The 23,944-nt window shown below is 40.9% G+C and overlaps 1 protein-coding gene across 1 annotated transcript in view; it reads left to right on the forward strand.

The window, feature by feature from the left end:
- The first annotated feature begins 10,303 nt into the window (after positions 1 to 10,303).
- LOC106613609 (microtubule-associated protein 1B) overlaps positions 10,304 to 23,944 on the forward strand; it is a 50,864-nt gene continuing 37,223 nt past the window's right edge. Inside the window, exon 1 of the mRNA XM_014216043.2 lies at positions 10,304 to 10,494. Within this exon, the coding sequence (XP_014071518.1) occupies positions 10,311 to 10,494 (184 nt within the window). The 5' untranslated portion in view covers positions 10,304 to 10,310. The remainder of the gene's footprint in view (positions 10,495 to 23,944) is intronic.

Here is a 23,944-nt window from a genome sequence, read left to right on the forward strand (position 1 = left end):
TATAGTGAGTCCATGCAACTTAATTTTTGACTTGTTAAGCAAATGTTTACCACTGAACTTATTTAAGCTTGTCATAAAAAGGGTTTGAATGCTTATTGACTCAAGACATTTCATTTTTAATTAATTTGCAAAGAATTTCTAAAAACAATTCCATACCCATTATGGGGTATTCTGTGTAGGTCAATTACAAAAAAGACATCTAAATTGAATCAATTTTTAATTCAGGCTGTAACACAACAAAATTTGGAAAATGTGTCAATGGGTGTGAATACTTTCTGAAGGCACTGTATACACTAGATGAATGATAGGCCTCCATCTTTCACAATATGGCCGAGCCTAACCGAAAGGCAAACACTTTCAGCTGATTGCGAGGAAACGCACTTCGGTCAACTACAGTCGGTTATGTTCGGCTATTGTTTACATATTGTGCATCACATGCAATGCGTCAACATATTGAAAAGAAAAGCAACAGAACCTACCCGTGCAACACTCCACATCCTACTGACAAAAGGACCAACAGCATGTACAACCGGTAACATGCAAATATAATTTTATTCAGCATTCTGCCTTGTAGAGACCATTGGCTCTTTTGAACAACTTCTTTCAGACTGATATTCATGGAGTAACCATGGTAACAGTCTGATGTTTAGGCAACTGGGCCGAACAATATGGCCGAACATTGGCTTCGAAGCCTTTTTTTATTATTTTGTTTATTTGTTTCTTTTATTTATTTTTTAATTGTTATTATTATTATTATTAACAACAAAACAATACAAAAAGTACATGGCGGAACACAAGTACAGTTGAAGTCAGAAGTTTACATACACTTACGTTGGAGTCATTAAACTCGTTTTTCAACCACTCCACAAATTTCTTGTTAACAAACTATAGTTTTGGCAAGTCGGTTAGGACATCTACTTTGTGCATGACACAAGTAATCTTTCCAACAATTGTTTACAGACAGATTATTTCACTTATAATTCACTGTATCATCATTCCAGTGGGTCAGAAGTTTACAAACACAAAGTTGACTGTGCCTTTAACAGCTTCGAAAACTCCAGAAAATTATGTCATGGCTTTAGAAGCTTCTGATAGGCTAATTGACATCATTTGAATCAATTGGAGGTGTACCTGTGGATGTATTTCAAGGACTACCTTGTGAAGATGCTGGACAATGACCCAAAGCATACTTGCAAGCAAAGTTGTGGCAAAATGGCTTAAGGACAACAAAGTCAAGGTATTTGAGTGGCCATCACAAAGCCCTGGCCTCAATCCTATAGAAAACTTGTTGGCAGAACTGAAAAAGTGTGTGCGAGCAAGGAGGCCTACAAACCTGACTCAGTTACGCCAGCTCTGTCAGGAGGAATGGGCCAAAATTCACCCAACTTATTGGGGGAAGCTTGTGGAAGGCTACCCGAAACGTTTGACCCAAGTTAAACAATTTAAAGGCAATGCTACCAAATACTAATTGAGTGGATGTAAAGTTCTGACCCATTGGGAATGTGATGAAAGAAATAAAACCTGAAATAAATCATTATCTCTACTATTATTCTGACATTTCACATTCTTAAATTAAAGTGGTGATTCTAACTGACCTAAGACAGGGAATTTGTACTTGGATTAAATGTCAGGAATTGTGAAAAACTGAGTTGAAATGTATTTGGCTAATGTGTATGTAAACTTCCGACTTCAACTGTAATTTTCTTTAGGAATGTGGTGGAGTAAAAGCTGTCAAAAAGAGAAATAGTAAAGTACAGATACCCCCAAAAATGACTTAAGTAGTACTTTAAAGTATTTTTACTTAAGTACTTTACACCACTGGTATCAGGCTAGTTCGTCACATTGTCTACTAGCCCAGTCTGAACAGTACTAGCCTCAGGCAAGCTTAATTTGTCAATAAAAAGGTCACAACAGTCATTATGCTAGCCTATGTTGGTGTTCTTTTTACTTGTATGGAATGTAATGTGTGTTGTACATGTAACTACGGTTGGTGGTTATCTAACAAATTTTCATAAGCACCTATTAGATAACCACAGATATTTGACCTAACCAAAATAGCTTGTTAGCAGCTAGCAAACAGAGGTTACCTTATCACACCGCTTCAGCGATGCCTCTCGATTATAGAGGTAGGAAAACGATCAAATGCATGTGTGTGCTTATCGCAGTAGTAGTGATTACAAACCGGTACAGCACAGAGCTATCCTTGCTTCTGATCGACGGAGAGACCCAGGGTTTGCTAATTCGCTACAAACACCAGAGGGTAATTCAACAAATTATAGTAATATAAAAATGCTAAGGTAGCTAGCTGGGTAATTTGAGAAATTATTGACAAGAATAAACACAAGAAAAACAATATCAATTATTTACATGAGATACTAAAATGGCTTTAATATCTACTTGCTTGGTTACTTTCTACTTGTTGATATGTTTGCATGGAGAAACTTTCATTGAGGGATGTTGTCAAACCTTATGACAAAATGTCTAGTTCTGTATGATAGCCACTTAAGCAGCTAATTAGCATTCAATTTTTTATGGGGGTGGGCTGGAGTGGGCTGGGGTGCGGTGGGGGTAATTACAGGCAAATATATTGATAAAAGTTACCTTGTCCGAGAGATTTACACGGTTATCAAAATGTCACACCAGGGTAAACCTACACAAAACACAGACTATATTAATCACAGATGGAAAAATTATGAAAAACGATTGTAACCATTTCCTTTCTTTTTCTGGACGTGTACTTTTGTCAAAATCTGAAGGTCTGTCCAGATTCGTTTATACCTCCCTTGCCTTGGAAGTTCCTCTGTCAAAAACTAAAATGGTCGATACTAAATTATTTAACTTCATACGGAGGACTCAACCTCATTATTTAAGAAAAGCGGTAATATGTAGCACCCAAAGTGAGGGAGTGCTCTGGATTTTAAAACCTCTAATATAATCTTAAAATCAAATGGATACAAAACTATTTAAGAAATAAGGAATTAATTTGGAATATAATCCCTAATTCATTGAACATGGGTCAATCAGTCCTAAGAGATGGGCGAACGCCTTTTGGAACTGGACGATCGAAAGGGAGTCGGGTTCAGATCCCAGAATCCGGAGTGGTGTAGACGGGTGCTGCGAGGAGTCCAGTGCGGTAACGCGATTAATATTCCAACAGATTGGTGGTCTAGAATTCTTACTCAAATGCAACTTTGATGTGGGTAAGATCCCTATTAAGCTTGCTAACTTTCATAAACAAGTACTTCTAACTCGGAACCTCATGTACAAACATAATTTTCCCCCACACAGATATACAATCTGGAATAATAAAGACATAAAATACAAAAACAAGTATTTGTTTTTCCGAAATTGGTTTGACAACAGCATTATCTGGGTTAAACAATTATTAAATAATGATGGACAACTATATGATTGTCCAGAATTCATGATTACACACAATGTTACATTCACTCCTGAGGAGTTTCAAATAGTTGTTAGAGCTGTCCCTGAGGTGCTATTATTCTTTTAGGAGAATATAACAGTACTCCAAGTGCAACCGTTGAGGATTTTGTAGCCTCAATACAGCTAGAAGGAATTTACATTTTAAACTATAAATGTAATAACATGTATATAAGAAACCTATGTCAAGATGTTACTATTCCCCCTGCTAAAATATACTGGAATGCAGCCCTAGGACAAGTGAACTGGAACAAATTCTTGTTGTTATCTGTCAAATATTGTATATCTAATAAGGTTTTAAATTGTTTTATTTAACTAGGCAAGTCAGTTAAGATAAAATTCTTATTTACAATGACGACCTACCCCGGCCAAACCCTAACCCGAACGACGCTGGGCCAGTTGTGTGCCGCCCTAAGGTGAAAGAAGTATCATACAAACTCATTCATAGAATCTACCCTGTAAATACCTTTATTATACACAGATTCAATTTAGCTATTGATAACAAATGTGTATTTTGTGGTTGTGACCCAGAAACTCTTGACCATTTATTTTGGGACTGTTCTTATGTCAGAAGATTTTGGAGTGAGTTAAAATATTTTATTTGAAAATAAACTACTATTAATGTTAATTTGAGAGACTCTGATATTGTTTTATTTTGATCCAAATGATAAGGACCCTATTATTCATGGTAGATTCTTTATCCATAAAATTAAGTGGGCGGAGAACAAAACCCTCTTCACATTGTTTAAGATAGTAAGTGTAAAAACCAAAAAGCAATACTTACCATAAAACTTTTTGACAAATTGAAAATGTATCTCGATATGTAATACTGTCTGTTAGGTACTCTTGTTTGTATATTTCTGTTTTTGTATTTGTTTTGTTCATAATAATAATAAAAATAAATAAATCAAAAACAACAAAAAAAGATTGGAACCATTTCTGGGTTGTACCTCTAGGTTTTATGGGTATTATGACTGATACTGTGGTACTCATGCCACGTTCAAAACTGGGAACTCAAGGTAAAATCATGACGTCAGTAATCTTCAGGTCGCAAAGGAGCTTTAGAAAGAGGCTTGAGTTCCCGAGTTGGAATTCCGAGTTGGATTGGCCCACGGGATTAATCATTCAGCTGGTGTTGAAATTTTAGCACACAATTTCAAAGGAACATTTTTGTTTACTCAAATGGACACCAATGGAGATTGGCTAGTGGCGGTCATCAACCACATGGACAGATTATTTGTGTTGTGTAATTTATATGGATACTGTTCTAGTCCTCCAACTGACTTACTTCTAGAGGAAATTAAAGAAATTCTTAAAAGTCTTCTGAGAAAATATCCATCCAGTCAGATTATAGTTGGTGGAGATTTTAATATGGTTTATTATAATGAGACTGATAGATTGCCCCATAGGCCTAACATTGGTGTGAACAAATTGGTGAATTTCTGCCAAAGCTGGACTTAATTGACATATGAAGAGTTAAAAACCCTGGAGAGAAACAGTACACATGAAGTAATAGAGATCGTTCACCAGAATCAAGAATTTACGTGCGGTCCAGAATCTGTCGCAGCCGGCTGCGCCCGGGAGACCCATGGGGCGGCACACAATTGGCCCAGCGTCGTCCGGGTTAGGGGAGGGTTTGGCCGGCTGAGAGGTCCTTGTCCCATCGCGTACTAGCGACAACTGTGGTGGGCCGGGCGCAGTGTACGCTAACACGGTCTCCAGGTGTTCGGTGTTTCCTACAATACATTGGTGCGGCTGGCTTCAGGGTTAAGTGGGCACTGTATCAAGAAGCAGTGCGGCTTGGTTGGGTTGTGTTTCGGAGGACGCATGGCTCTCAACCTTCAATGAGACAAGACTGTAACTACCAATTGGATACCATGAAATTTGGGAGAAAAAGGGGTAAAAAACTAAAAACAAACAAAATATTTTTTAAATAATTTACTTGTGGGTGATAACCTCTAGTCTTGAACCCAAGACTGTAGAAGTAAAAATACTGCCTGCAGTCCCGACGAATCATAGTCATTTGGCTGACTGTAGAATGTGCAGTAATGATGATAAGAAATATTCTGGTGGTTAATGGAAATTAAATAACTCATTGTTATTGCATAATGATTTAAAAACGTGATTAAGAATCTAATTTCTGTTTACTGGAATCTAGCTACCTATAATGCAGAATATGGGAAATATTGGGAACTGCTGAAATGTAAAATCCGCTCAGCCTGTATTACTTATGGGAAACGGCTTGCTTTAAGAAGGAGATGTGAGGTAGCTGAGCTCTCTAGGACAATTGTTGATATCGCAGAGATTGAGCATCTTGATCTTAATGAGAAAGCTAAATTGAATGATTTACAGAATCAACTTCATAAGATCAAGAAAACAATGGCTTGAAAAAGTCGAAAAGATACTTTTTTAATTTGGAAAAGAGGAGCGGGAAACTAAGCACACTTCGGAAATGTAAGATTAATGGGGTAACCTCTGAGGATAGAGAGTTATTATCAGACTTTACCACTAAGTTTTATGAGAATCTTTACTCCTTAGATAACAGTTTGAGTGACTCTAAGGATCTCCTTGATTCTATAGAGAATGTTAACTCGGTTAGTGAAGAATTAAATCAGTCTTTATTTATTGATCAATTATGGACATCCAATATGGGGTTGGTCAATTACGAAATAACAAATCTCCAGGTTGTGATGGATTAACCTCTGAATTTTACAAAACCTTCTCTGAAGAAATGGCACAATATTTACTCGAAACCTTTATTAAGGAGGCTATAAAGAAGGGAGAACTACCTGCCTCTCTGAAGCAAGGGGTTATTACTCTTATACCTATACCACACAAGGATCTCTTAAATATTGATAATTGGCGTCCAATCACACTCCTAAATAACGACTACAAAATTATAGGCTCAATCTTTGTGAAAAGGTAAAAGTCATGCTTGAATGATCTGATTGATGAATGTCAATCAGGGTTTATGAAAGGGTGCCATATATCTAATAATCTGAGGCTGGTCTATTGGATGACTTCCCTGTTATCTTATTTTTGGATTTTCAGAAAGCATTTGATACCGTAAGTCACAATTTTATCTTTGATTGTCTTAAGCATTTGAAGTTTGGTCATTTTTTTGTTGATGCTATTAGAACTCTGTATAATGGTGGCAGTAGTTGTATCAAACTCTTTCATGGAACATTCTCAAGGTTTAACATTTACAAAGGAATATGACAAGGTTGTCCAATCTCACCTTTTCTATTTTTGTTAGTATCTCAAATCTTATGCTCATTAGTTTATCAAAGTCAATTTAAAGGCATTACATTCCAGGCCAGAGAGATCAAGATATCCCAACTGGCGGATGACACCTCCCATTTTTTGAAAAATGTGTCACAAGCTAGATTAGCTTTGGATATTGTGAAGCAGTTCTCCAAAACCTCAGGTTTAGTATTAAATCTTTCCAAATGTGAGATGTTTGTTATGAAAGGAGCTGTCAATCAGCATCTCTGAAAAAGATACTGTAACATACCTCGGTGTAAAATCACCAAAAATCTTAAGGCGGTGAATGATCTTAATTTGAATCCTGTGACTGAATCTATCAAAAGGTAGAGTGCTTTTATCAAAAGCTGAGGGGCTATCTCGTGCATCTTATCTTTTTTCATCTATTGACTTTCCCAAATCCACTTGTTGTACCTTAGATAGGCTATTGTACAACTTCATATGGAAAAACAAGCCACATAAGATAAAAATAGATGTTATCACCAACAGGGTTTGTGATGGCGGTCTAAATGTCTGAGACTTCACTCTATTTAATCAGATATCAAATGTCAACTGGGTTAAAAGGTACTTAAAAAATCTTCATCGTTTTTGGAATATTATATCTCATTTTGTTTTTCAGAAGCTAGGGGCTTAATTTTTGACTACAATGTCCCTATATTGTGGGTAAACTTCTTGTGAAATTGGCGGCTTTTCACAAGCAGGCTTTAATGTCCTGGGTTTTGCTGTATAAACACAACTTTTCATCTCATAAATGTTTTATATGGAATAATGGGTCGATATTACATAGAAACAAGATGAAATTTTACCGTAACTGGTTCTCCAAAAACATTGTCCTTGTCAGCCAATTAGTTAGTATTTACGCGGAGAGAATTTATGGAAAGATACAACTGTGAGGTTTGAAGCTAGGATAATGACACTGTTATAAAAGCTATACTTAGTGGGATAAAATCTTTACTTCAGAATAATGCATATTTTGGAACATCTCCTATTGTAAGCGATATCCAGGTGAATGGCATAGGTTTACTAGATAATAAATTCAACAATCATTTATTAAGGGATATTTTATACAGGAATTCTATTCCTCCTGCTATATTTTGTTGGGCTTCATTGTTTGATGTTGTAACAAATCCTGTGTGGAGCTGGTGTAGCGGAGTCAGGCGCAGGACAACAGATATGAGTAATAAAATGTCATTTACTCAAAAGTATACAATTACAAAGCAATAATACTAGCCCACAAATAACGGACCGTATACAACAAACAATCACTCACAAAAACCATTGGGAAAACAGAGGGTTAAATAATGAACATGTAATTGGGGAGTTGAAACCAGGTGTGTAAAACAAAGACAAAACAAATGGAAAATGAAAAGTGGATCGGCGATGGCTAGAAGGCCGGTGACGTCGACCACAGAACGCCGCCCGAACAAGGAGAGGGACAGACTTCGGCGGAAGTCGTGACAGATGTAAACTGGCGCCATGCTTGGCTCACTCCACACAAATTTATGGTGATCAATAAAGTAAAGCAGATCTCCTTTATGATTATCCATAGATTCTACCCGTGTAATAGCTTGATTTGTAAATATATACCTAATGTTACCAGTGAATGCAGTTTTTGTGAACTAGAAACGGAATCTATCGAACACTTATTCTGTAATTGTTACATAGTGAGGTGTTCTGGATTGATGTAAAACTATATCTTTGCAACAAAATGCATACAACCATTGAAATATTTAAGTTTGACATATTATTTTACTACACTGATTCCACAATTGAACATCAGTATGTCATAAATCTCTTTATTTTATTAGGAACATTTTTCAAACAAATCAAAATGTATCTGATTTGGAAAACTATTTTGAATCATTAAAACGTATACAAAACAAAATGTAAAAAAAAAAGTATTCGCTACATGTGTAACGCGGGTCGTCTAAAGGAGACCAAGGCGCAGTGTGTATAGTGCTCATTCTTTACTTTAATCAAAAAAACACTTAACAAAACAAGAAACGACCGACAACAGTTCCGTAAGGTACACTAGATTAAACGGAGAACAACTACCCACAAAAACCCAGGAAGAAAAACCCCTACTTAAATATGATCTCCAATCAGAGGCAACAAGGATCAGCTGCTTCCAATTGGAGATCAACCCAAACAACCCCAACATAGAAAAACTATAACTTAAACATAGAAATAGAAAACATAGAAAAACCCAAAACAACCCCCTGTCACACCCTGACCTACTCTACAATAGAAAATGACATCTTACTAGGGTCAGGACGTGATAGTACCCCCCCACCCCCCACAAAGGTGCAGACTCCGAATGCAACATAATATATAAAGAAACCACAAAACAAAAGGGAGGGTAGGGAGGGTGATAATTGTCTATGGCGGCTCAAATGCAGTCCACATAACCTTAACCTCCAGCATAGGAGCCGGCTCTGGTTCTGGACGTACTCCCCGCTCCACCCGCTGATCCTTCTGCTTTATTACCACCTGACCGTGGATTGTCGTCGAAGGAACCGGACTGTAGATCATTGCTGGAGGTTCTGGGCTGCAGGCCGCTGCTGGAGGTTCTGGGCTGCAGGCCGCCGCTGGAGGCTCTGGGCTGCAGACCGCCGCTGGAGGCTCTGGGCTGCAGACTGCCGCTGGAGGCTCTGGCTGCAGACCGCATGGATATATGGATATATCTTATGTAAAATTTTAAAGTGCGCTTCCTTAACTTTGTTTGGTATACAATATTTGTAAGGCCTTAACCATGCATTTTTCCAGACAATATCAGGAATAAGCATGTTCCAGATTTTTTTTTCTCTCGGTGTAAGTTGGTTTTGTGAATGAAGAATTTGTCTTATATATTTATTACAACAAGATTTCTCAAGTAAGCCCACGCCTTCCAATCTAAATTCTGGATAAACTTTGTGATCATTACCAAAGCTAAGATGAGTTTTCATTAGTGTAGTTAGACCACTGGGAATGGCTTTGATCACAGAAATAAACTCTCTGAAAGGTATTGGAAACTCTTTCAATGTTATAAATTGTTCATATGTGAGAATATTACCCTTGTTGTCAAAAACATCAAGAACAAAGTCAATATTCCTCTCATGCCAGCTGGGGTAGAACATTGACTTATTCCTTACAGTTATTCCACAAAAGAGCTTTATGTGGGGAAAGAATGTGCAGGAAACATATTTCCAGGCCATTAACGCATGTTGGTGAAACCTAGCCAATTTAGCAGGTAATCTTTCAGGAATATAATTATATTTCAGTAAAAATTGAAGACCTCCCAATTTATTAAACACATTATTTGGAATTAAATACCATATTGAATCAGTATCGATCAAACATCTTTCAACCAGTTGATCTTGAAAGTGTTTTTTCATAGATGTTTTGAACGCATTGATGAAGTCTGAAGTCTGAAGTCTTGAGATTTTTGAGTTCCCAGTTGTTGTGAACGCGGCAACAATGACCAATACATCACATTAGCCGTCCAGGGTTTATATACACCATTGGCTTCTTTAATGTATCGTTAACCCTGGCCACAGGGATTCGGTTGGTCTTGCGAAGTGTCAATCTACAGATTTTCCGCCCTATAGATAAAGGTGGGGCGTCTCTGTATGACATCATTTGCCAAACTTTTCAACATGGCGACACAACAAACGGAAGCGATCGAAGCAATGGAAAATGCGAACCGAACTTCGCATCCTGGCTTCAGTAACGACAAGTATTCTCTGCTCGTCATTGTCGGTGGACATAGTCGGACTGGATTTGTGGACTACGTGGTTGCAGAGATAAAGAGAGGTAATGTGGCCCAATGTTGATTGATTTAGTGCCAGACCGCGCTTCCACCTCCCGATTTGGCTCGAGCTAGCGCCTTTAGTACAGGTGACGTTGCATACTATATTACTGCGTTTTCAAGTATATTCCGTCAACAAATGGTTCTAATTGCAAATCAACACACAAATCAGCCAATTGGCACTGAAATATCCCACTAGTGTCGTGAATGTATGTAAATATTTTCCACGACGAAATACAACGTTAAAGATGATGCCACATGCAAACCCCGTTTGTAGTAGACAGTAAATGGAAAGATAAGGGAGGAGGAAGCCAGTAAGGGATATAATAGCAACAAGGATGTTGGATCTCCTGGCAGATGGTTCGCAGAGGGCATCTGCATGGTGTGTAAGTTAACAAAACAAAATGGTCAATATGGTGTGTTAGTGTAAGTTCACAAAACAAAAGGGGCAGTATTATTTTACTTCGAATCTGATTTACCAGTTGATCACTAGCTTTGGATGATCTTGCCTGATAGACCAGCTGTCAATCAGACCATAAACTAGACAGCTAGGTTAGCAACGGAAGTTTAAACTATGTAAAATGATCAGGCAAAATTTTAAGTTAAGAGACCAATTAATGCAATGGCATGGTTTAGCGCTTGCTCTATAATGATGAATTCTGACATTTACATCTTAAATACTGTCTTCAATATTTATGAATACATATTTTGTGTAAATTATCATTCATTTATTTAAATTTAACACATTTCAGCACTACATAACGTTTTTTTTTTACACCCATTTTGCAGGATTCAAGTGTCAGACATGTACCAAACCCTTCCCCCAAAGTACAAGGCTTCATTTTCTGTTATCTTACCTAGAATGACTCAGTATGATGTGCAGGTGCTCACCAGAGTTCTAATTATTGGCTTTGATGACCTTGTCATTGAAGCATATTCATACAAATGTTCTATGCTGTTTTGTTACCAGTATATAAAGCTTGGGCAGCTAAGCTGAATTTTGTTTTCTCTTCTCTGTCTGTACACCATATAAGATTGTTCTTGATGACTGCAAGTGCCTCAGTGAATTAAGGTAACTGTACACTTCTATCATGAATCACATTTATTTCAATTACATGATTGCATGACATGATGCAGAGTTGCCTCTGTCTGGTAGTGGGCAGGGGCTCCAGTTTGTGTGTGCATTGGAATTTGCTTGGCTTGTACTGTTGAGAAATCCAATAGCTGTCATTTCCCACTCCTGATTAGCTGAGGGAAGCTGTTTGTATGCTGAGTTCATCTTTTACAGACTTGCATTACTAGCCACACTGCAGATCACTCTTTCATCCCATGGCAACAAGCCAATGGAAGGGCTCAACATTTGTGCCCGCCGCTCTATCTAAGGAGCCGAATAGCTTTTGCTTCACTTTCCAAGGACATTGCTCCAGAGAAAGGTGTGGTATGTTTGTTTACTAAACACGGGCAGTAAACGCATTGAGCAGGCGAAGACATTTTACATTACATTTAGTCTGTTGTATCTCCCTCATCCCTTTAAGACTGCTTGTCTTGGAGGAAAGTTTATCTTGGCTTGCATCCATAAAATGCACTGTGTTTTAAAGACTCCCGTCTGGTTCCAAGATGCCACTGTGCTGGACTTCTGGGGGTTTCTCACCAGGGAGGGACTCCACTGTGCGCTGACTTCTCCAGGGTCAAGACAGGGGATCATTGTAAAGGTCTGGCCTCTCGAGACCACTCAAGACCTCAGGGTCCTCTAGTCTCACACGGAATCACGGAATGGCCGGGCTTTTTCCCCAAGCTTGTAAGGGTTTTTGTAAGGGTGCCTTCTTGCTGTTTGTTTTAGTTTAGTTACTAACATACAGCCCTGCGCATCTGTCAGGGTGTTGCCTTAATAGCTCCGACTTTGTAGAAAGAAACAGTTTGCGCTGAGCTTCGAACACTCCAAGGCTAGTATCATTCACAAAGCTTCTTTGTCACTTGCTTGTAGCTGATTTTTTTTTTCTCCCCCACTCATGCTACAATGAATAGCAGGAAATTATATTTCCAAATAACGTCAACATCCTGATTTGTGTGTCACCCTTGTGTAGCGTTAGTTAATGGAAGCATATGCGATTTTTATTGCTTCCAGCAACTTAGAAAATGAGTAACAAATCAAATGGTGATGAGTGATTCCTCAAGAAACACAGGAGAAAAAAAATATGATTTTGGGGATTTTCACAAAATGTAATCCATAGAATAGTCCTTTGGTAGAAGGATTGTTGACATATACAGTGCATTTGGAAAGTATTCAGACCCCTTCCCTTTTCCACATTTTGTTACATTACCGGATTGTGTGGAGGCACAGATCTGGGGAAGGGTCATAATGTCTGCAGCATAGAAGATCCCCAAGAACACAGTGGCCTCCATTCTTAAATGGAAGAAGTTTAGAACTACCAAGACTCTTCCTAGAGCTGGCTGCCTGGCCAAATAGAGCAATTCGAGGGAGAAGGGTCTTGGTCAGGGAGGAGACCAAGAACCCAATGGTCACTCTGACAGAGCTCTAGAAGTTCCTCTGTGGAGATGGGTGAACATTCAAGAAGGACAACCATCTCTGCAACACTTCACCAATCAGGCTTTTATGGTAGAGTGGCCAGATGGAAGCCACTCCTCAGTAAAAGGCACATGACAGCCCGCTTGGAGTCTGCCAAAAGGCACCTGAAGACTCTGACCATGAGAAACAAGATTCTCTGGTCTGATGAAACCAAGATTGAACTCTTTGGCCTGAATGCCAAGCATCACGTCTGGAGGAAACCTGGCACCATCCCTACGGTGAAGCATGGTGGTGGCAGCATCATGCTGTGGGGATGTTTTTCAGTGCGCAGGGACTGGGAGACTAGTCAGTTTTGAGGGAAAGATGAACGGTGCAAAGTACAGATGAAACGCTCAAGAACCTCAGACTGGGGTGACAGTTCACCTTCCAAAAGGACAACGACCTTAAGCATACAGCCAAGACAACGCAGGAGTGGCTTCGGGACAAAACTTCTGAAATGTCCTTCAATGGCCCAGCCAGAGCCTGGACTTGAACCCGATCGAACATCACTAGAGACCTGAAAGTAGCTGTGCAGTGACACTCCCCATCCAACCTGACAGAGCTTGAGAGGATCTGCGGAGAAGAATGGTACAAACTCCCCGACTACTACAGGTGTGCCAAGCTTGTAGCGTCATACCCAAGAAGACTCAAGGTTGTTAATTGCTGCCAAAGGTGCTTCAAGAAAGTACTGAGTAAAGGGTCTGAATACTTATGCAAACGTTGTACACTTTTAACATTTTTTTTCTACATTTGCAGAAATGTCTAAAAATATATTTTTGCTCGTGTGTAGATTGATGAAAAAATAAATATTCAATACATTTTAGAATAAGGCTGTAACGTAACAAAATATAGAAAAAGTTAAGGGGTCTGAATACTTTCTGAATGCACTGTATCTACCTCCATTACTCCAGTATCCCTGCACATTGCAAATATGGTATTGGAGCTGAACCTGTGTGTGTATAGTATGCTTACTTATTGTGTTTGTCATATCTTATTTATCATGTTTTTTTTCTTTCTACGATTACATTGTTATTGATTATTGCATTGTTGGGTTTTGAATTTGCAAGAAAGGCATTTCACTGTACTTGTGCATGTGACATTAAAACTTGAAACTGAAACTTGAATATTTCATGGCCCTAAACCCGTCCACTGTGGGGACTGTGTGTTATGAGTCAACCCGCACATCACTTGTACACTGTTAGTCACTCACCCTTCTAGATAACTTGAAACAGCCTAACCAGGTATTGTCTTGAAGTCGCCTAGGCTAGCTAATGCTAGCCAACTTCTTTCACCAATTAGCAGGCTGGTGTTCGACCCGTGGCAAAGTTGGTTCAACATTGGATAGTCTTCTTTTGTCTGGGTTACATGAGGAATCACTTTGATTTGATTTCCGTGCCCTTTGCATAGGCTTGTAGACTCTGCTGCTACATTTAGCATGTTCTCTTTTGGATAGTTTCCCCATGCTCACAAACATTACTTGATTCCCATAAATTCATGCAAGTTGGCAACTTGTGTACCTTTACAAGAATTGACTGCAAATGTCAATGAATAGTTTTGGTCTCAAAATATGTAATTGTCATGCCTGCGTCAGTGTGCCTTGGCAGCGTTCAGTGTGACGGAATGGTGAAGTCTCTTGAAGAAGCCAGCAGCCCTGAGAGCCCAGCTACGCTGCCGAGCATAAATAATGAAACCTATTTACTTCAGCTTGGCTTCACCAGAGTGCCAGAGAATAGAAGTCTCCGTTGTCAAGACGTACACGTTGTTTCCTCACTACCCCTTTAGCATTAGCTATTCGGAGTTACCTTATCACCATCCAGACAGACTCCAGTAACCGTGCAGTTCAGAGGCGAGGTGTGGATATACTACCCAGAATACCCTGGGTTGCTAGGAGAACGTTGTCCTTAAATGCAGAGGTTGGGTAAGTTGGTAGTGGCATTCGATGTTTTCCACCATTTCTATCTGGTTCAGCTTGGGCTGGGGAGGGTACTAGGGACGATGCAGCTGTGTGTCTGAGTGTGAAAATACTGGACTCTGGCTGCATCTTATTGAGAGCTTGTAGCCCCATAATGAGACTGAATGTGTGAAGTTCAGTCATTTGCAGTGTTTCCCCTAGGATTTTGTTTTGATGCAATGGAAAAGTTAGTCCGCTGCGGTGGTCTGACAGCATTCCCTCTGGAAGATTTTTTTTTTGTAGAACGACTGGGAATGTTACCTCTGACTTTTTAAAAACAATTTCTACTCCAATATATGAACATTTAATTATGTTGACACCATCTGAAATACAACTGATCCGTGCCACTGCACTGTAGGGAGATGATGATGATGATGATGAGGAGGAGGAGCAAGCGGTGTCTGGGCACTCGTGGCTCTCATTTGCGCCACTGCTAGTTACTAATATACGTTGTTACTTTTCACTCCGCTCTTAAAGGGATAGTGCGAGATTAAGTCCTTTTTCAATTTACCCAGAATCAGGAACTTGCGGATACCATGTTTACTTCTCTGTGTCTAGTATAAAGGAAGTAGGTAGTTAGTTTCGCGAGCTTGCCAGCAGATAACCATAGACTTTCAGTCATTGCACTAGCGCTAGTTAGCAACTTCCTTCAAAATGCACGCAGAGACATAATTGGTATTATCCACGAGTTCATCTGACTCTGTGGAAGTAGATAAATCCCGAAGTAGCCCTTTAAAACAGCCTGCGTCTGGACAAACCCTGCCCCTCTCTGCCCTTTCTTTCTTTCCTTTCTCTTCTTTTCTCCTCTCCCAGCTCATACTGACACATCCACATGAGCCCCCTGTCTTGCATCCTCACCCACTGAGTCCCGACCAACCCCGGACGTCCATGAACTTTGAAAAGTAGTTGAAATTTGGTCAGTCCACCCTGGCCTTGCCGTTAACATCCACAGAGAGAGCGGACTGGACCAAATCTGAGCCTATCATAGACACGTTTTGATAGTGCAGTGAGTTGAGCATAGTAGAGTAGTGTACATTTAGTAAAGTACAGGACAGTGACTACAGCACAGTTGATTGTAGTACAATACAGTACAGTAAAGATGTCCAAAGGAGAATGACATTCATTTCCATAGTTATGCATTTCTGCGTAGTACAAATCAGGGACTCATTACCATAATTCCATTCCCGGGTGTAAATCCACTTCACTTACTGTAGTTTAATAACCAAAATAGATTTTTTTTCAAACTCAAGGTGCCATGTCATAGCTGACATACCATTCTTTCTGCAGACATCTTTGAATCTTAATTTGGAGCAGATAAACCTGGTTGCATTAAACAGATTTTACCGTAATTCCATTACCAAAGTTTGCATCTGCAAAGTTCTTCCACAAAATTTAGTTTTTGTAAATTTTTCCATGGAAATTGTTAAAAGTAGTCCTTGTGCATAGAGTTGTATGGTTTGTTAAACTTTTGAAATCAATGCTTTTTGTTTGGCATACATTTTAATGTGAAAACTGTGTTAAAGCGTAATTCTGTTACAGTGGAATTGCCCGTCAGTATCTGTGTTGAGGCCATGTGACTGATGTCACAAACACTTCGTGTGTGTGTGTCACACTGCTCACCATATCCTTCCCTTCCTGGTCAGTGATAGAGGCAGGCGCTTTGTTAATGATTTGGTTTGGGGAACAAGCCTGAAGAAACGGTCTTGTGTTGAAGATTCTCTGAGTATAACATGACTAAAAGTATTTGGTGATGACTGTCAAAACATTTTGTATTTTTATGAATGCAGCCCCTGAATACTGTATTCCTCCTACATGGTCAACATGCTTGTGATTGCTGGCAAAGTGCAAATAGAAGAGGGGCTTCCTATTGAAAGAACAACGCTGTGCAGATGGTCTGTCAGTTAGTTGGTTCAGCTGTGCTTGTTCTTATGTGTTGTTGTAATGTGCTGATGGACAGCCTAGAATAGATAACAGACCCAGCTGGTCAAAAGGTCTTATCTTTGCTCCAACCCAACGGTGGGTCAAGCCAGCCCTAGTCTACCCCAGACAAGTCTTCTCTTGTTACTGTCGGTCAGAGACTTACCAGCTGCCTCTGTGTACTCTAGCATCCTCCCAGGACCCCTCAGCCCCATTTCCCATCTGCTACCACCATTGTCCAGTGTACTCCCTCTTGAGTGTCTGTGTTGTATGTGCCACTGGCTTAACACTAGACCCGCTAAAGCGGTCATTTTGACAGCTCATGAATTAATTTTTAAAGTCATATCCCCTCCGTCGTTGACTTTTCCTAAATAAGTCTATATAATATACTGCCATTTGTTAGAATTGTTATATCACAAACAGAACTGGAATTCTAACCAGTTTTAGGAGGGAGTGTCATTATTTGAATGGTTTTCCCCGTTGCCCGTCCTCCCGACAGTAGGGCCTGCTCCGCCCGATGTTGGAAGGTGCAGTGGCCAGTTGATAATCACCCCGGTAATTGCCTCAATTGAACCTAAATGAATCATGACCTCTCTGATTATTCTTCTGATTCTACACCTCCGAGGCCTAAGTGCAAAAAAGCCAGAACGGTGTGCACTGAGCAGGTCCCAGCGCCACCACCAAATGAAACGGTGAGAGAGGAGAAAGGAAGGGAAGGCACTGTTTCGGGAAAAGATCCACATCGGGCAGCAGGTGAGCAAGTGTCGGAGAATGTGGTGATGAGGCTTGTGGAACTTTATGTTGGCAAGGGGAGAAATGTCACAGTGGACAATTTCTTCACTTTACTGTCATTGGTGAACAAGTTGCTTGCAAATAAAACAAGCTTTGTCGGCACCATGAACAAAGCAAGACGGGAGCTTCCTCCCTCAAAATAAGGCATCTGCATAGTCGTTGTACTCCACAACGGTGCTGAAGAATGACAACACTCACACTATACCAATTAAAGTCAAGAAAATACTCTGGACTGCACCCTGTCGCCGGATACTCTGGACTGCACCCTGTAGCCAGATACTCTGGACTGCACCCTGTCGCCGGATACTCTGGACTGCACCCTGTCGCCGGATACTCTGGACTGCACCCTGTCGCCGGATACTCTGGACTGCACCCTGTCGCCGGATACTCTGGACTGCACCCTGTCGCCGGATACTCTGGACTGCACCCTGTCGCCGGATACTCGGGACTGCACCCTGTCGCCGGATACTCTGGACTGCACCCTGTCGCCGGATACTCTGGACTGCACCCTGTCGCCGGATACTCTGGACTGCACACTGTCGCGGGATACTCTGGACTGCACACTGTCGCCGGATACTCTGGACTGCACACTGTCGCCGGATACTCTGGACTGCACCCTGTCGCCGGATACTCTGGACTGCACCCTGTCGCCGGATACTCTGGACTGCACACTGTCGCCGGATACTCTGGACTGCACACTGTTGCCAAACTCTGACGCACTGGAAGCCTGATGCGTGGTACTGGATGTGCCAGTCTGGGGACACGCACCTCAGGGCTAGTGCGGGGAGCGGGAACAGGCCGAGTCGGACTGGGTTGACGCACTGGAAGCCTGATGCTAGAATTCCATGCATCCGACAGTTGCCATCGACGGGGACACAATAAAGAGAACCGGATACTGTTACGCACTATAACCAAAGATATGTCAATATTGCATAATACACATTGCCATATATATATATGAACGCAACATGTAAAGTATTTGTCCCAGGTTTCATGAGCTGAAGTAAAAGATCCCAGAAACAATCAAAATGCTTATTTTGTGTGCAAATGTGTTTATCCCTGTTAGTGAGCTTTTCTCTTTGGCCAAGATAATCCATCCACCTGAGAGGTGTGGCATATCAAGAAGCTGATTAAACAGCATGATCATTACACAGGTGCACATTGTGCTGGCGACAATAAAAGGCCACTCAAAAATGTGCAGTTTTGTCACACAACACAATGCCACAGATGTCTCAAGTTTTGAGGGAGCGTCATTTGGCATGCTGACTGCAGGAATGTCCACCAGAGCTGTTGCCCGATAATGTTAATTTTTTCGACCATAAGTTGCCTCCAACTTTGTTTTAGAGATTTGGCGGTACGTCCAACCGGTCTCACAACCGCAGACCATGTGTATGGCGTTGTGTGGGGGAGCGGTTTGCTGATGTCAACGTTGTGAACAGAGTTCCCCATGGTGGCGTTGGGGTTATAGTATGAGCAGGCATAAGCTACAGACAACGAACACAATTACGTTTTATTGATTGCAATTTGAATGCACAGAGATACTGAGTTCCTGAGGCCCATTGTCATGCCATTCACACCTCGTGTTTCAGAATGATAATGCATGGCCCCATGTCGCAAGGATCTGTACACAATTTTCCAATTGCCACTAGGCATGAAAGGGGGGGCAAAAGAATGGCATGCTCTGATCTGGTGGAAACGTCATAAAATAGGCAGACCTGAGTACTACTTATCCCTTGCGCAAAACAGCCTACGGCTGTGTTTGTCTGTACGGAGCTCACTAGCGCCAGAATATTTTATTCAATGTTTGCTAGCACTAGCTTTGGCTGGACCAAGTTAATACAATAGTTGATACAATGTTTCAAGTTTCTTGCAAACAGGCCATGCATAGCCAATGATTTTTATAGGATATTTTCTACCTTTGGGCTTCAATGTGGGACTATCATTTGTTTTTCAACAGGACAATGACCCAACATACCTCCAGGCTGTGTAAGGGCTATTTTACCAGCCAGCTATATGTTGATAATGTTGTCGTTCAGCCACGACTCCGTGAAAGCATAAGATATTACAGTTTTTAATGTCCCGTTGGTCGTTTAATCTTCCTCGTAGGTCGTCGATTTTATTTTCCAATGATTGCATGTTAGCTAGTAGAACGGAAAGCAGTAGGGGTTTATTCGATCGCCTATGAATTCTCAAAGGCAGCCCGACCTCCGTCTTCACGCAAATGACTGGGATTTGGGCCTGTTCCTGGGAAAGCAGTATGTCCTTCACGTCAGACTTTTTAAAGGAAAAAAAATGTATACATTAGCTATATCAGATGACCTGGCCTGCACAATCCCCCGACCTCAACCAAATTGAGATGGTTTGGGATTTGTCGGACCGCAGAGTGAAGGAAAAACAGCCAACAAGTGCTCAGCATATGTGGGAACTCCTTCAAGACTGTTGTAAAAGCATTCCAGGTGAAGCTGGTTGAGAGAATGCCAAGTGTGCAAAGCTGTCAAGGCATAGGGTGGCTATTTTTGGCTACTACATGATTTCATGTGTTATTTCATAATTTTGAAATCTTCACTATTCTACAGTGTAGAAAATAGTAAAAATCAAGAAAAACCCTTTGTGTAGGTGTGTCTAAACTTTTGTGTGTAGACAGACATCTATATCTCATATTTCGACCTATCAATTGGTCGAAAGAACAGAAGACTCTCGTTCTACCAAGGTTATTTTTTAGTCTGGCATGGCCCTAGTAAAGAGAGAGGAAGAGGCGAAGCGAGATGTTTCACTCTCGCCAAAATGTGTCCAAAATTAGCCCAATGTGTTTCTATGGGCTTATTTTGGACCTCAGCTTGTCGCCTGCCTTCCCTTCTTTGGGACAACGACTCCCATTATTATCAATCAAATGTATTTATAAATCCTGTTTTTACATCAGCCGATGTCACAAAGTGCTATACAGAAACCCAGCTTAAAACCCCAAACAGCAAGCAATGCAGATGTAGAAGCACGGTGGCTAGGAAAAACTCCCTAGAAAGGCAGGAACCTAGGAAGAAACCTAGAGAGGAACCAGGCTCTGAGGGGTGGCCAGTCCTCTTCTGGCTGTGCTGGGTGGAGATTATAACAGTACATGGCCAAGATGTTGAAACGTTTATAGATGACCAGCAGTGTCAAATAATAATCACAGTGGTTGTCGAGGGAGTAAATGTCAGTTGGCTTTTCATAGCCGATCATTCAGTTAGACAGCAGGTGCGGTGGGGAGAGGGTCGAAAACACCAGGTCCGGGACAATGTAGCAAGTCCGGTGAACAAGTCAGGGTTCCATAGCCGCAGGCAGAACAGGTGAAACTGGAGCAGCAGCATGGCCAGGTGGACTGGGGACAGCATGGAGTCATCAGGCCAGGTAGTCTTGAGGCATGGTCCTAGGATGATATTATATATTATCTCGTCATTACATACAGATCTCTGGTGTAAATGGGAAGGTGCACACAGCACAGAAGGAGACGAGACCAAAAAGACAACATTGTAACAAGCGGCCATAAACGCTCATAGAAACAAAAGAAACAAAACCTTGATACCTTGCGATACAGGCATTTGGAATATCTTGCAAAACATTAATTCAACTTCATTAAATGTATCGTCCAGCCCTTGTGTGTGTGTGTGTGTGTGTGTGTGTGTGTGTGTGTGTGTGTGTGTGTGTGTGTGTGTGTAAAAGGTCCAGTGCAACAAAAAAAAAAGGGGCTCAATGCAAATAGTCCAGGTATCCATTTGATTAACTGTTCAGCAGTCTTATGGCTTGGAGGTAAAAGCTGTTCAGGAGCCTTTTGGTCCCAGACTTGTCGCTCCGGTACTGCTTCCATTGCGGTAACAGAGAGAACAGTCTATGACTTGGTGGCTGGAGTCTTTGACAATTTTTAGGTCTTTCCTCTGACACCGCCTGGTATAGAGCAGGATGTACTGGACAGTAACATTTTGAGGATCTGAGGGCCCATGACATATTTTCAGCCTCCTGAGGGGGGGAAGAGGCGTTGTCGTGCCCTCTTCAAGATTGTTGGTGTGTTTTGGCTCATGATGGGTTAGGGCTCAGCGGTATACCTTTTTTTACGATATACTGTTATTGCTGCACGGAACAGTTTGGGTTTTTACTTTACCTTCTATAACGGTATTTGAATGTTTGGTTTGTTAAATGTGATACGCAGTGTGTAACGTCCATTTTTATAGTTTACTTCGTTACTTGAGTCGTCTCTCGCCACTCTCTCTCTCTCTCGATGCCGCTTTCCACACAGACCTTTCACTCAAGGAGCTCATTTGTTGTTCCTCGACCACGAGACACTTGCGTTCAGTCTGCATGGTCAATGCAGCACATGCAACAATGTTAATGACAACGACACTGTTTTCACTTTGCTTCTTAATATACATCTACTAGCGTTTTATAATTACACTTAGTTTTTGTTTCTTACATCTGCAAACAGCTAGTTTGTCTTTTCTTAGCAAGTTGTTCCTAAATCTTGTTAGCTGCTGATTGTTAGCTGCTAATGCTAATCGCTATCTAGTTAATAAATGTACTGAGTAAAAGCAAACGTAATTAGCTATACAACCTGATAATACCACTGATGGTGTAGACTTAAATAAGCATGTTTGTGCAACAGTATCTTCTAAATTTAAAGAGGAATACACAAAGCAAGAATATGTTAGCTACATGAAGTAGCTAAGGGAAAACGTTCAATGTAGCTAAAGATTATAGGGTCCCCTAGGAAACGCATATCAACACTTTCGTTCCAACCCTGTCACAACTCCTCCCTGGCATTTCCATTCATTATCATGTCAAACAACACTGTATTCAAAGTGCCCACTATTATATTCTAACTATATAATTAGAATAATCATTCTATTTCCATGATTCCAACAGTTAACCCAAGTGTTATGCTCTAAATCGCCTGTCAAATCGCAATAACTGGTTAAAAATGAGGCCCAGATTTCTTGTGCGTATCGTGCAGCCCTACGTGGCAGTGTGGAAATGATCTCAAATGAGTGCAGGAAATGCTGACTTTTTTGGTTGAAGTTGAATTGAACAGTATAAAACAATCAGAAGGGACAAAAACCCATTGAAGTCACTTAGAATGTATGTGTTCCCACCCTAGGGTCACTCAGTACTCATAAAGCAAATTAAAAACTGTTATTATTCCAAAACACAAAACACTCTCATACCGTCCAATTTAAAAATGAATAAAATAAATATTTTTGGGGGGGCCATATCACCCAGCCCTATGATAGGTAATTAGTGATGTGGACACAGAGGAACTTGAAGCTCTCAACCCGCTCCAATACAGCCCCGTTGATGTGAATGGGGGCGTGCTCAGGCCTTTGTTTCCTGTAGTCCACGATTAACTCCTTTTTGTCTTGCTGACGTTGAAAGAGAAGTTGGTGTCCTGGCACCTAACTGCCAGGTCTCTGAGCTCCTCCCTGTAGGCTGTCTCATCGTCATCGGCGATTAGGCCCACCACCGTCGTGCCGTCGGCAAATTTAATGATGGCGTTGGAGTTGTGCCCGGCCACGTAGTCATGGGTGAACAGGGAGTACAGGAGGGGACTAAGCATGCACCCCTGTGGTGGATGTGTTGTTACCTACCTTCACCACCTGGGTGCGGCCCATCAGGAAGTCCTGAATCCAGTTGCAGAGGGAGTTGTTTAATCCCTGGGTCCTTAGCTTAGTGATGAGCTTGGAGGGCACTATAGTGATCGCTAAGCTGTAGTCTATGAACAGCATTCTCATGTAGGGGTTCCTTTTGTCCAGGTGGGAAAGGGCAGTGTGAAGTGCAATAGCGATTGCGTCATCTGTGAATCAGTTGGGGCGGTATGCAGGCTTGAGCAGTAGGTATACTGGGGTATTTGGAAAAAGCCATGGGATGGTTTTTCAATAGCATCAAAAAAGGCTTGGTGAAATGGCCAAAATCTCATATCCCAATATAGGTCATTTCATATACCGATACATATCACGATATACACATTTTCTGTAAATTCAATGAATAAATGGTTTATATAAAATGACCACATGTGAAGCCCTATTTCTTATTACATTTTGAATTATACTCAACAAATAAAAGGTATTTGGTACCTTGGGTCGTGTGTTTGCACCAACTCGCGAAACCCCCTGTTTCTCGACCGTGTAAATTGGGGCCATGTCTTTGCAGATTTAAGTTGTAATGGCAGCTGTTCTCCTTCCATCTTCGTGATTCTTTGCCATATGGT

Source organism: Salmo salar, chromosome ssa10 (genome assembly GCF_905237065.1).
Source record: "Salmo salar chromosome ssa10, Ssal_v3.1, whole genome shotgun sequence".
Taxonomy (NCBI): Eukaryota; Metazoa; Chordata; class Actinopteri; order Salmoniformes; family Salmonidae; genus Salmo; species Salmo salar.